The 15,407-nt window shown below is 35.6% G+C and overlaps 1 protein-coding gene across 1 annotated transcript in view; it reads right to left on the bottom strand.

Moving 5' to 3' along the window:
- The window catches only part of LOC149781771 (uncharacterized), a 211,428-nt gene that overhangs the window by 95,722 nt on the left and 100,299 nt on the right, over positions 1-15,407 (bottom strand). Inside the window, exons 11-12 of the mRNA XM_089935925.1 lie at positions 13,044-13,133; positions 8,946-9,137 (exon numbers count right to left, since the gene is read on the bottom strand). Coding sequence (XP_089792051.1) covers positions 8,946-9,137; positions 13,044-13,133 — 282 coding nt within the window. The remainder of the gene's footprint in view (positions 1-8,945; positions 9,138-13,043; positions 13,134-15,407) is intronic.

The following is a 15,407-nucleotide window of genomic DNA, read 5'->3' as shown; positions in this document are numbered from 1 at the left end:
CAGAAGAAAGAAATGCCTGACTATAAACTTGTGCATAATGGTGGCCATTTGTGTTTTTAAGTCCAATAAGCTATAAAACCAGGTGTCAGAGTTAGCACTTGAGCTGTTGCTAAGAACAAAACAATGGAAGTTGTGGAGGGTGTTTTTTTCATGAAGAGGAATTCTGAAGAGGAGGTCACCTGGAACTTCAAGATGAAGGAATGTTGGCAAATGCTGAAAATGAAGTTAAAATGCATGCCTTCAAAACAGAGATGGCAGGTGATGTCAATTCAAACAATGCATTCAATCAACATAAGCATATAGATTCAGTCTTAATCTTGTTGATCAAATTAAATCTTTTAGGTTTAGAAAATTTTCTTGATTATAAAAAAAACTGGAGGTAAATTATATCATCAAAAAGAATACTAAATCTGCGCTTGATGCTGTTGCTTCTCAAACATTCTGAGCCCCTGGAGTCAGAGCCCCTCAAATGTGCCCCAGGAGATGTTGCAATTAGAGCATGTTAATGCCAGGTCAAAATGTAAGGATGGAGCATTAATCACTTTGTAGTATAGGAAATGCAGATCATTCTTAATTGTAATTCTAATAAAAATAATCAAGGCAGAATGGAGTTCATACTACAGTAAAACCTGTCTTGAAAAGCCACTGCTATGAGAGACCACCTGTCTTGAGACACCATTACTTTTAGGCAGAAGGGGTGGTCTTTCAAGACAAGTTCTACTGTACTATAAACTGTATTTATTGTGGTCATTTCTATATTTTTATACTGCCTATATCTGACAAATTAAATATGGTCAAAACAAATGGGAGACAATATGACCATTACTGACAGTACAGTCAAGGCAAATCAGAACTGCTGTAGTTCATTAAGTTAGAGGTCAATGTTTCCCTGTGGAAAAAGATCATGAATTATGACAATACGGTCTTAAAAAGAGTCTTAAATTTGGGAGCCACAGAGACAAATTTCTTCAAAGCTGTTCAACTTTGTGAAATAGCAAATTGTTTAGTAAATTATCTTTCTCCAATAATACTTACCTGATTAAATTATGATACCTTTCTCTGTTACATCCAAATCAAGCCATCCTGGACAGCTGGACAAATGCCTTTCGGTCTATATATTATCTAGCCAAAGGGAATCAACTCTTAAAGGTTATATCCCCTTTCTACTGTCTACATGGTTCACACTGGATTTAAATATAACTTTAAATGGGAGTACCCCTGAAGGTCTGGTATTGTTCTCCCATTGAAGAGATATGTCACCACAACCAAACTGTCTGACATCATCAGGACCTAGTTTCCATGGACTTGTTTCCCCCCATCCTGAACAGTATATGACATGGACTAATGTCTTAATGAAGGTCCAGCTTTAACATCTTGGTTGATGCCTTTTCCAACAAGTAATGATTCTTTCAGTGTGTTTAGGAGGAAGACATCAAGCTGGTATGTAATAAAAGGGTTCCATACAAAGGTGGACCAAACATTTGAGATGGTAATGGTCCAACGTTTCTGCACTAATTATTCACCACACAATGAGGGAAGTAAGGTTGTTCATGTCATTAACCAAAAACTAAACTAACATAATATTTTTGTTGCATGTCATGCAAGAATATTGGCATCTCAACAACTTATGTTCAGGATTCTTACTGAATATTGGCCCAACAGACTTAGATTGGGATGAAATAAATTAGAATATGGAAGTATGAATGTCAAGACTGATTGTGAACTTGTTGCATCTATATTGCAGGTCTCAACTGCCACTGGACTTTGTAGCAATATTCTGTAGTAGAAGCTCTCTGTGTGCTACACCACTCTTTACAAGCAGATGCACTTGATTTTCTCGTGTAAAACCATCCCCCATATTGGATCACTTTGGAGTTCCTTCATGATGGTATAGTGATGAAACTGGAGGGGTTCAGGCAAGGTATTTGTGGTCACAAAACCACTGTAAGTGGCTTATTACTAGTGTGGTGAGAAAGCTGTATGCAACTGTCTCACGATAAAGCTCTTGTGTTAGTAAGATCACAAATGCTCCAAGAGTTATCCAGTACTATTTGCAATCTTTGTGGCAAGATTCTGAATGTCAAACTGGCATCAACAATGATGCCTTAAATGTAGACACGCATTTTGACAGAGACAAAATTCAAGAGATTTTCTCTTTCACTGTTGTGAACTAAATTCCATCCATTCCATTAGGCAGATCAGTTTTTTTCTGGCATTTTCATTTCATCACCTTCAACATAAATTATGATGTATCATTAGTATGCATTGTCATATTGCCCATTAAATATACCAATAGTAGTAAATGTGTTATGGAATGCTAGTCCTGCATGGCTAGTTTGGCTCAGTTGAATCGCTCCATAAGTAATGCCATTTCAATATGTGAAGTGATTTGGATTTTCAACATAGCTTTAACAATTTTTCCGTCATATTGCTACAATGTCTGCGGTGTGACAGTTTATAGTGATGTCTAGCACTGGGGCATCATGCCGCAGACACATAGCATGATGTCCCACCCAGTCACATTATCCTGACACCAGGCCAACCAGTCCTAACAGTAACCTCTTGATGCTGAGCGCCAAGCGAGGCAGCTGTTAGTACCATTTTTGTAAGTCTCTGGTATGACTCGGCCTGGGTTTGAACCCACGACCTCCTGCTTCCGAGGTGGATGCTCTAACCACTAGGCCACCATAGCGGTCCAAATTTTCTAAGTCCAAAGATTCCTCTATGCTTGTACTACCAGATATTAATATTCTGATCATGTTTACATTTTCTCTACTTTTTTTGTCATGTCTTTGTCTGTTTTTAAACAATTGTTGAAATAAATTAAAAAAACTGTCATGCATGTGTTTTCTTCAAATGTATATATTCATCCTTCCACATCAGCTACACTGACACATACATGTACTCTAACTACCACCAATATTTCTATTTGAATCAGATAGTCTAGGTTATTAATTCTTCAGAGAGTATTTTCCATGATATACATGAGCCTGCTTTCCATATGGAAAAAAGTGCTTATGGATTAAAGTTGCAACTTTATTCCATATGGAATTTTCACTTGCTGCGAAGTACTTATGAAACTGATATGGAATAAATTGTCTGATTTCAGTTTTACAGTCCATATCTCTTCCATACAGATTCCTGAAGTATTCCATATGGAATCCATGAGAAATTTCTGTATGGGATTATTAGTCTTCCTACAATGTGTCAAAGAGTGCTGATTTTTGCAGCCCTTGAGATGTTCTTTCAAATATGTACCAAATATTTTCATACCAAAGTACAAGTATTTGTATGCATAGATACATCCCATTTCCATCCCCTACAAGCAATTATATGTGCAGAAACACCTGATGTCCTGCCACCAGTGACCTTGAATCATTTACACTTGTTGCACTTGGTTCTGATCTTTGTAATAAAGAAGGCTAACAAGCAAGTTCATACAACAAATATATAAACTAAAATAATGTAACTATGTTATCAAAGTGATTTAGAAGTGTAACAGTTGTTAAGTAAAGCATCCAAAAATGTATCTGGTGTGTTATGTATCTTTAATTTAATTATTTGTCTGTTAGTTTTTTTAAATAAATTATTCCATTACATGCTATTGTAATGTAATATTGTTTACTGGATACGATATTGTCCAGAAAAGAGTTTGGTTATGTTTGACCTGATTGATATTTTTTATATTTGTTTTTTAATGTAAACAACTAGACTAGTAATAGAAATATTGTATCTAGTTTCTGACCATGTCCCAAAATTAGTGACAGTTTTGGGAAACAACTTTTAAAAAAAAAACATTTAATCTGTCTCAGAGTAAGAATCTACAAGTTGAGTCAAGGTCATACCAGGATGACATGATAATTATCATGTAACAACTTCTATTTTTTCCAGAAGGATGAAATCTTCACCCCCATCTGGGAATCTGTTTTGCATTTTAGTTAGTCTTATAAATGATGTTATGATAAGAATTCTATCAGTCAGGCTTGAAACACTTGAGACAACAAATTGTTTTATGTTGTTTCCAATTTGAGCTGAGTTTTTTATTCTCTTCAAATTATTGAATTTCAAGTGATTGTTTTCCCTGGAAATACAAAAGTGCTCTGATAATTCATGGACAAAGACATTTACTGGAATTTATACGGAATTCAAAAACTGGAATAATATTATCTGTGACTCAACAATAGACTGTTGACACATCAGGACAATGCTAACTATTACAGACATCATCACCTTCCATCTTAGATTTCCATTGGGATCTGAACTGTGATTCACTCAGACCCTTTCATTCATAGGTCTTGTGTGTTTTAATTCTTAGATTATTTTTGGATTTAATTTGCAATACCATAAGTTCGTTTTTCTTATTTTTCACTTTTGTCTTCTAGGGAAAAATTATTTGTTAAATTTTACAAAGCTTGTTGCCTTCACTCTTTTCTGTTACTTATTTTAAGAGCATAGATTCATAACAGGTGAAACTGAATGTTACCCATCTAAATCACGTTACAATAACGATCAGTATGATATTTCTAATATCAGAATAAATTCACAGAAAAGTTCTATGAACCATATAAAACAATATTCTGACTTACTATACCATTTAAAATGAAAAAGAAATGGATGATTTTAAATTTAAGATTAAATGGATTCTATGGAGGACATCTTTACTGCATGACAGCAAAAGTAAAAAGAGGTTTAAACCTGGAATAATAGTAGCTACATACTGAATAGAAAGGGAGTTAACCGGTAAGAGTTACTTCCCTTTGTCTACATTATGCAGAGAGTAAGACATTTTTCTGTCTTTCTACGAGGGCTGGATTCAGAGATAGAGAACTCTATCCTAATGTAGTGTGATTAGGTAATGTATTTCATGGCGATATGCTTTTGTGCAGCTTGATGAAAATTCTATATTAGGGCCAGACCCCTAACTTCACCAAGAAATAGTAATATTTTGTCAAGGTAAACATTTTCATTGATGATAAGTAATTGTATTTCTATTGCTCATTTGCATTCATTACATACAGAAGTACTTGTGTCTACAAGAGCAGCTTGCAAAAGGAGTGCCAGGTGGCAAAGTTGTCTAAAGTGCTCACCTTTACTGACCACTGCCATCTCATCTCTGTCTGCATGTCTGCAGAGTCTGGAGTTCAGCCTATGTAGCCATGTGAGAAAGCTTGCCAGTAACTTTCTGGGGTCACTGGTTTAACCCAGGGTTTTTCGCAAGTTCTTCCTCCACGAGTCTGTATGTCATGTACAACTAACTTATCATGTGATAAAAAATGCCGATATGCCCAAAACAACAAAAGACATATTTAAAACTCTCCATATACAATTGATGACTTTTAGGATATTTTGCTGCTACTTCAATTTAACTCCTCTACGTGTTAATACATCTAATATTTACCTGTATGCTCAGTATATATATGAGAAACTTGAAATTCACTGCAGCAAAGAATTACCTCGGGGAGTAAAACTTTTACATTTATTAGCTGGCTAGGAGTATGCAGTGCATAATGTTCTAAGCAAATTCTACTTATAACTTATAAGATACACCATGAATTTTTGTATTCTTTTAATTTAGAAGTTCCTATCCATGCTACCCTTTGGATCTTGTTTATTAGCCTTTTTTAAGAATTGAAATTCTAACACGGCTCCAATGATGGAAACTTATTATGCTCCTCATAAAGAAAACTTTAGTAGAAAACTCAAATGCTTACGAAATTTACTCAAATTCTTTCAATAACCTCATTAAAAACTATTGTTTGGTGAAAGAGTTTTAATTATTCCACTTACCAACATCAAGAGATCTTCATAGAATCAACATTTAACACTTTATATTAACTTCAACAACTCCCAATTCTTTAGCTTTCATAGTTAAAAAACTAACACACCAATTCCTGTTGCATAACCTTGCAAAAGGCTCTGAAGGATTTAGTTGCTAAAACAGATCCTACATTGTATTCTTCTGAAAGTCTTAGAAGGGGATGGGCTACCTTTGCATATATTCTAGTGTAATATCCAAGTTCAGTCAACTTCGCAGTTAGTGGGTGTCTGGTGCATACAAAAAATAATTAGATTTTTCCTATGGAAGATAAATTACTGGTTTCCCATTGATGAAGAACAAAATTCTTTCATCATAATTTCTGAATTGCCTTACCAATTCTTTTACTATCTGACTCAATACCTAAGAATATTACTGGGATTCACTGGAATAAGGTTAATCCATATCTGGAAGAAACCCTTGCTATAATTACTGAGCATATGACAATCTCTAAATTCTTATAACTACATAATTCTCCTTGTGGATAATGTCCACAGCAAAATTTGGTGAGGAGTTCAATATGTTTATCAATAACCTGCTCTCATTCATCTGGCAATTTTGTTTAATAAGTTGTTAATTACTTCAAATAATTATGAATCCCAGCAAAGGTTTCATGCAGACAACATACTTTGTGATTTCAATATATTAATCATGAAGGCATAGAAGTTGTTAAATACTTCAAATAATTATGAAAAACAACAGTGGTTTCAACACATTTCTCTTGCAGACAAAATACTTAGTGATTTCAATACAATATTCTTGCAAACAACATATTCTGTTATGCTTAAGTTATTAAATATTTCAAATATTTATGAAAAACAACAGTGGTTTCAATACATCTTATATTTTGTGGTTTCTTTCATTTACCATATTTGCCAACCTATAAAACATTTTTACCAGAAAATCTTTGATTCATCTTATACTCCAAATCGACATATACATAGAAAAATTGTGTCATCCAAATCATCACATTTTTCGTATGGAAAACTATTCTCCAAGAGAATGAAAAATATATCATTTTGGGGAAGAGATCGTGCATGCACAAATATAGGATCCCACATTGAGTATTTTAAACAATTACATGATTGTCATTATTAAAAACTAACATACATCAGATGTAATTGCACTAAAGCAGCATGCACCAGTAATGTGCGTTGTCTGTAACATACGTTGTTTAAATTTAATTATGTATATGTGCATTAGAATTTAAAAGTTAGAAAATGAATAACCATAACAAAGACATGTTCCTTCACAATTTTCTTTTTGTACCTAATGATCAAATAATCTGTATGCCTGATTGAGAGAGATATAGACAGACAGACAGAATGAGATGTCTTCAAGATTGTAAATATGTATTGTTCACTTACCTGATGACTGATTTTATTTGTGTATAAGTTCAGTACCATTATCGATTAATACCACTAGTTAAGCAATGTTTGTTTCCACTTCCATTATTAAAAGAACCACACGGCTTTGTAGTGGTATTTACATGCTAATTAAATATGCTATGGCTAGATTCAGTCATTCCAAGACAACACCAGTCTGAGGTCAAGATTCTGCAGACAAGATCAGGTTAGCGAGGCTACCAATAAGGGAGAAATGAGGCTACTCATAGGTATTATGAATACCGTACCATATAGTTAAAGGAAATGCCAGGTGGTTACTATTGTAAATTTCTCAGCCAGTGACATTTTTTTAACTTGCAGACGGAACTGACACCAATTTAAAGTATGTCTAGCATGAGCAAAGATTAAAAACAATTGCCACCTAAGTACAGGAAGAGTACATGCACTTTAAACAAAATCTTAATTGTTGGGAATGGAGAGGTTGTTATACTTGTAAAGAAAATTAGATAGCATGCAAAATGGTCATTCTTGGGATTTAACCTAATGGAGACTACATGGATATAAAACTATTGTGAATATTTAAACCCTGAAGGAGTATGGTATGTATTTTCATAGTGTACATTTACTGTTTCATTTGTTAATGTTTTCTCTCTCTGACAAAAGCTTTGGCAACACAAGGGCAAGAAGTTAAAAAAAGAACCAAAAAAATCCACAAAGAGCTGAAATTTTTCTCTCTCTCTTTCTCTCTCTCTCTCTCATATATTGGACCATATTTTATTTTAATCATGAGATGCAAAAAGAAAAATGCGATGGAACACATATGCATCCTTCTCTCTGTATCTCTCTTCCCCTCCACCCACAACCCCCACCCCACCCCCACCACCAGAAAATGCATTTTAGTATTAATGATGCAATTTCCCTATTACTGGTAATCTCAAATAGCATACAGTGTACTTTTAAATTTATGAAACTGGAAGTTATTATAATTTAATTCCACACAGTATCGCAAGTTTTATCCCATCTGTAACTCAATGAATTTCAGGTCAGCATTACTATATGTAGCTAAAAGTATAAAATACATTTAAAATACTTCTTGTGAAACAAATTAGGTACTTTTAGTTACATTTAATGATCCTAAATGGAAAGGTTACTGAATTACAGGTAGGATAAAATTCACGATGCTGTGTGGAATGAAGTGAAAAACACAACCCGAGGTGTTGATCTGGCCTTGTCTTATACTCAGCATCAATTTATATAACAATGAAGGATGGAAAGTTTGCCAAATCTGCTGATTCGACTTATACACCACATTGACTTATAGGCCAGCAAATATGGTTTTGAGAGGAGTGCCACCTCCTGATGACTTGCTGCATCTTCAGTTTTCAAGTCTTGCCTGAAATTTAACAAACTAATCCTGGGGTTTTAATCCTGCAGAATTTCACTTTCTCTATGCTGAAATTGTGTGCATATTCCTTGATAATACACTAAACAACCATAAGCATTTCCTCTCTAGATTCCAGGGTCCACAGGTTCATATGTATATGCTTTCCCTTATGCATCATGGATGGATGACTCAAACATTCACACTATGGATACTTATCCTAGTGGTTTGGTGGGCATACACTGCCCAAGTATGTTAGTTACATGCCACAGACATGATACTAATGCTTCATTATCTGCCAATACAGAGACAATAAAGACTCTACATATATTAAAAGCATAGAAAATAACAACAACAACACATACACATACATACAATACAATATTCAGGTGCAAAAACTCACTTGATAAATATTTTGTCTGACATTCTACAGGCCCTCTTGTTCAAGAGTCTGTCTTGCCATCCATAGAAATGTGACTTCAAGATGACTCTGTACTGGTGCTCCTCTGCCACTCTCTGGTTCTCTAAATTCTCCCCTTGACACTCCTTGGAACCTTGTTGCCAAGCAAGCAAAGCTTGCTTAAGCTGATGCCGCCTGAGAAAGAAAATGGATTGTTTATAGTCAATTAAGAATGTGAACTTAAGGGTCTGCAGTGTCATTCTAGTTCAAACTGAAATTTAAATCAAGAAAAAAAAAACATTGGAAATTTTACATGTGTTACCAATTTTAGGAAACCAAAAGACACACTATTAAGTGATGCTACTATTTATCTGTGCTTTATACTGCTGACAACATAATGGCAGTCACTGAAAACGTTTTCAGTAAATCATTAAAATTCTCTCTCTTTATATATGTGTGTGTTTATATATACTGACTGGTTCCCTGGCAAATTCCAATGACTTTAATATGAACCCTGATCTGGGTCAAACCCAGACAAGTCAATATCTAGATTTGACCATAATGATTATATTTGTTCCTAGTATAATATACATCCATAATTTAAGGGTCATTTTAGCAAGACTTACAGTAGAATCGTAAGGGTTGGCAGGTCTGGGAATCTTGTTTTAGAGAAACACAGTAATTTCAGCAATCTTGTTGACAGTGGCAGAATTCAGAATGATCAATGCTCATTCTCTTTACTAATGTTTAACAAGGCCCTTTACTATATGTGCTATATTAACTGCTAGAGGAGACAGGCATTAAAATGGCATCAAAATCTGAAATACATGTGTTTCCTCAATTGTTGCCTTAAAACTGAATTCTGTCTGCTCCATAGTTTAATCAGCGTGTTCAGGCAAATGTGAGTTATCCCATTCATAGACAAAGGGGCTGCCCTCCTCCTGCATACCTTTCAAATATGTGTATAAGCAGCCACATGGCAATGATGATGCCCTGTCATCACCATGTATAGTGTGGCAGCTACCTTTAGGATATAATATTAATACTGGAATCAATATATCCAAAATGATCAGGATGAAGCTGGTCTGCATTGGCCAGAGAGGCTGGGCAATAAAGTTAGATGGACAGCATGACATATGCACATGTTCAGCTATAATGTGTCTGCAAGATGTATCTGAGATGCTCAGGACTTAACCTGTCATTACTGGAAGCACTGTTGACTAATGTGAACTTCAACAGTCCAATGCAGGAGAATATCTCTCACCAAACCTATACCTGGGACAGCCAGATGGCTGGACCTACTCTCAACAGACATGACAACATATGGCATCTGGTACTGGACTTGTGAGCCAAGATGTCCAGTGAAGTCAATCTTCAGTACTGTATGCCTGGTCTTGCTGACACAAAACATATGCATAGGCTTGGGTTGCATGGGGGCAGGGGGACAGAGGACCTATGCTGAATGGGCTGCCAAAGAGGGTTAAAAACTTTCTCTGCATTCTACAAACTTCAAGACAAAAATCAGCAAAGTCTCTGAAGTCAGAATCCAGCATTTCGCTTGCTGAATAACCCTTCAAACATGTGATTCCAAAAGGGTAAGGGTAGAGTCCACAGAGACAGCTTCCATGGCATCACTTTTCTCTGATGACATAGCAGTTGCCATTGAAACTGTATTTGGCATCTCTCCTGGGGGTGGGAATGCCATGATGATGCTCCCAACTTAGGATCAGGGTAAAGACTTAACATGTCAGAATCTGTCAATCTGTTTGACCTTTTCTCTCAGCCCTACAGCTATTTGTGCAAGACATCAGACCATAACCTCTTGGTCTACAAACTGCAAAAGTGTTCTCTAAGACAGAATCACAGGAATTGCTGGTTGGATGGAAAGATGGGAATATGTAAGCAAGCATCTTGTAGTTCAATGAAGATTGCCCAGTTGTTTAATCTTGTGGCATTTCTGACTGATGCTGAGGTCTCTATCCTGATGTTCTCTTCCCAAATAAATTCGTTTAATGGCAAAAGATTAATTATGAGGCAAACTTTCCTCCCCTTTTTGAAACCAGGAAGAGTCAGAATAGAATCCTGGGAGGACCTTGACATAGGTGGGGGATCACAGAAGCAAAGCAAGTAACCCTCTCTTATTGTAAAGTGGAACTATCCAGAATCAATTAGGTCTGACCAAGCCTCTAAAACCTGGCATAATCTGGCACCTACTGATGTGCTGGGATGAATGGGACTTGGCTGGAGAGGAAGTGATACCCTGAGTCAGCTGCCTTGCTCCATAAGGATGGTGGAGGAGTCTATTGGCTTCATGCCCTGGCCCTTATAGCTTCCCCATTTAATGACTAAATGGCACAAAAGAAGTCTTAAAGGTGGTCTGAAAGTTTTGCTGTGACTCCTGTTTACAGCATTTAGGCAGAGTATCCATAGACCTCTCTGGCTGAGCCTGGAACCATGGCCTATGAAAGGTGTAGATGACCTCAAACACCTTGAGATCACTCCATAGGGATTAAGTACAAATCTGACATTCACTGCAGCCAGCCTCAAAATATCCTAGCCATGATCCAATGATCCTGCAAGACCTTGGAAATATCCAAAGTGGCGTCCATACTGAAATGGAGAAACTCTGATGACAGTGCCATCAACAACAAAAGTGAGCAATCCACTGTCTCAGTCTCTGTGAGGCAGTCATTGTCACATTCTTCTTTAATAAATGACTTGAGGAACCTGAGAAACTATTATAACTAAGGTTCAAGTTTTTGGTTCCAAAGCCTTGCATGATTTTACTGGGATATTCCAGATGAGAGAAGTGACACAACCATCAAACTAGGATTGTGTTATATTTGCCCAGACCTACAATTACTAAGTGGAAGAGGAAATGTACCTTGGACTGGAGACTTGTGCCAGTATAAAAAAAATAGACAGCAAAGTAATAATAGCAGGTAATGTATTACTGCTATCAATATTTTACAGAATATGGAAAGCAAAACTGCACGAATTATCAGCTTACCTTTCTGAGATGTGAATGTCTGTACCAAATGATTCATCAACTGATCATTTTGAAATGTGAATGCCTGTACCAAAAAATCATGAACTGACCTTTTAAAAATGTGAATGTTTGTAACAATGAATCATCAGCTGGCCATTTTGAATGTTAATGTCTGTACCAATGAATCATCAACTGGCCATTTTGAATGTTAATATCTGTACCAATGAATCATCAACTGGCCATTTTGAATGTTAATGTCTGTACTAATGAATCATCAACTGGCCATTTTGAATGTTAATATCTGTACCAATGAATCATCAACTGGCCATTTTGAATGTTAATGTCTGTACTAATGAATCATCAACTGGCCATTTTGAATGTTAATATCTGTACCAATGAATCATCAATTGGCCATTTTGAATGTTAATGTCTGTACCAATGAATCATCAACTGGCCATTTTGAAATGTGAATGTCTGTACCAATGAATCATCAATAACCTTATAGAAATGTGAATGTCTGTACCAATTAATTATTAATTGACCATTATGAAATGTGAATGTCTGTATCAATGATTCATCAATTAACCTTATAGAAATGTTAATGTGTGTACCAATGAATCATCAATTAACCTTATAGAAATGTGAATGTTTGTACCAATGAATCATCAACTAGCCATTACAAAATGTGAATGTCTGTACCAATGAATCATCAACTGGCCATTTTGAAATATATTAATGTCTGTACCAATGAAATATGACAGGATTAATGTTTATATGATGCAGACAACTGTCTTCATGGGACAATTCACTTTTAAAAGCTGACAAATAGGAATTATAATGTATATACTCACACAGAAATCAGATTCAACTGAAAACAGCATAGACCCAGATGTGCCATGGCATAATATGCAAGTAAATCTGGTTCTATGCTGTTTATCAAGATTAATAAGTAAACAAACAATACAGGCCCTGATGGGCTGGTGCATTATGCAATGGCAGATAAGGGTCTGTGTTATTTGCAGAGGGATCTGACTTAATGAAGAGCATAAATGGTACTTGAAATGTAGTATTATTCCCCTTTCCTGATTTATCAAAACAAAACCTGAGCTTACCTGTGAAATTTCTTTGCTTTTTGGTACTTTTCAAACATCACAGTAATCTGTGTAAATGTGTTTCTGGTAAGGTTCTTGTCAAACATTTCTCTGCAGGAAAGTAAAAATTCACATGAAAATCATGCCTCCCTCATCAGATATGATGATCTTCAACTAGACAATATAGCAGATCTAAAACAAAACTCGTATTCTTGTATCAGACCAATTTAATCAATTTATTATAAGCAGTTATGTAACATCAGCTGTAATGAAACACTGGGAATGCAAATGCTACTGAATATGGTGGTTTTTTTTCATGCTTAAAACAGTTGGAATACAGTGAACTGTACAATCCCTAATTTGTACACAGTGAATAGTATAATCCCTCAAATGCATAAAGTGAACTGTATAATCCCTAATTTGTACTAACCTTAACCCAATAGTAACAATAAACATGCCTACTAATCACACTACTGAGAATGAAACTGTCTGATTTCAAATTGTACGATGATCTCATTTCAAAGGTTACGGATGCTTGCTTAAAATGAGTTTAACAAATATCAAATAAAGGATATCAATACAAAGGTTATTTTATTGCAAAGCAAGCCGACATCGGAAGTTGACTATGGATTCTGTGAAGTGAGCCGATTTATTTATTTTTTTTGAATATACAAAGACGGCCGAGATATGGAAGCATACTTGGGTTCCTTTTCAACTGTATTCACGGGAATTTTGAAAATAAATTGAAACAATGGAACAGATTTCAAAGTGACACAATATAGTGCTTTGTGCACAGATGTCGATGACCCAGCATCACCCAGAATATTTGGAGAAAATAAAATCATGTGATGAATTCATTAAGGCCAGAAGAGAACTATACTGTATGCCAGTATCTCGCAAATAAAAATCATTATTTTAAAACACATTTACTTGAGTGCAAATGACAATCTTTTCGCCAGCATGGGTTACATAAGTATTATTAATATTTACCCGCAGACATCAGTGCACCTTTGTATTAATTATTACTAAAGATGCCAAGCACATATAAGCCCTGGTGGTAAATAAACACAACTGGCAGCCAGCAGTAAACTTCTTTGAAGTTGCCGACAGAACATCAAAGACAAAGGTTATTTTTATTACAAAGCAAGCAGACGTTGGAAGCCGACTTTGGACTCGGAAGCCGATTTTTTTTAAAGGATATCAATACAATGGTTATTTTATTGCAAAGCAAGCTGACCTCAGATGCCGACTACTGGATTCTTTTAAGTGTGCCGATTTATTTTTTTAGCTTTGAATATACAAAGACGGCCGAGATATGGAAGCTTACTTTGGTTCCTTTTCAACAGTATTCACAAAAAGTTTGACAATAAAGTAAAACAATGGAACAGTTTTTAAAGTTGCACAATATGGTGCTTCGTGCGCAAACATTGATGCCCCAGCATCATCCAGAAAAGATTTGGAGAAAATAAAATCACGTGATGAATTCGTGATGGCCAGAAGAGAAACAGATCATTTCGCCAACAATATGATCATTAACATGGATGAAACTCTAGTGTACTTTGATCGCATTCCTGGATGGACTGACGATAAGATGGGCATCAAAAGTGTGAGAATTAGCAAGACTAGTGCAGATTTTTAAAAACATCTTCCTTTTGTTCTTGCAGTTTCCACTTCAGGTGGTGTGTTGCCTCCAACAATTTTTCACGGTATGAGAAAGTTAAAAAAAGTATTCATGTACCAAAATAATAGACCGTACGTGTGCAGGAGAAGGGTTGTGTTGATGAGATGCTGCTGCAGTGGATTAAAGAGTTTTATCTCAAGTACAGTTTTATATTTAAAAAATAAAATTTCAGTTGGATTGCAATTTCCAACATGTAATTTTCGAATGATTTAAAAGGTGTCCCACAACTTACGACTTGAAAAAAAAACAATGTGTCCCAGAACATACAGTGCACAAAAAAAATTACTTTTAAAATTAATTTATGGTGTCCCAACAAATACGGTGTCCCAACATATGCGGTAAATATGGTATATTCTAATCATAAAGTTGCTGAATGTTTCTTGTCCATGTGACCACACATAAATAATGTGAGAAAAGATTGTTAGTGCCATCATTGAGGTAAATTTGTTGCATGGTTTGTTAGTGGACTGGTTTTGAAAGACACCGGGTCACAAAGAAACCATAACTAATAATACCCTGCAACTTTTATTGGTGGGGAATATAAACTGGACAAACCAAATGCAGTTGTTATTGGGATGTCGTGTTATTTTGAAATTGGCTGAGAAAAGATGACCTGAAATGGTTTTTCAATGTACATCCTGCATCTGTCAAGTATAGGATCATTTCGATAACATGATGTATCAGACTCTTCAGAAAATATTGGG

Source organism: Sinohyriopsis cumingii, chromosome 15, assembly GCF_028554795.1.
Source record: "Sinohyriopsis cumingii isolate HCF-2022 chromosome 15, ASM2855479v2, whole genome shotgun sequence".
NCBI classification, from domain to species: Eukaryota; Metazoa; Mollusca; class Bivalvia; order Unionida; family Unionidae; genus Sinohyriopsis; species Sinohyriopsis cumingii.
Note: the sequence above shows the minus strand (reverse complement) of the source record. Positions and strands in the feature narration are given on the sequence as shown.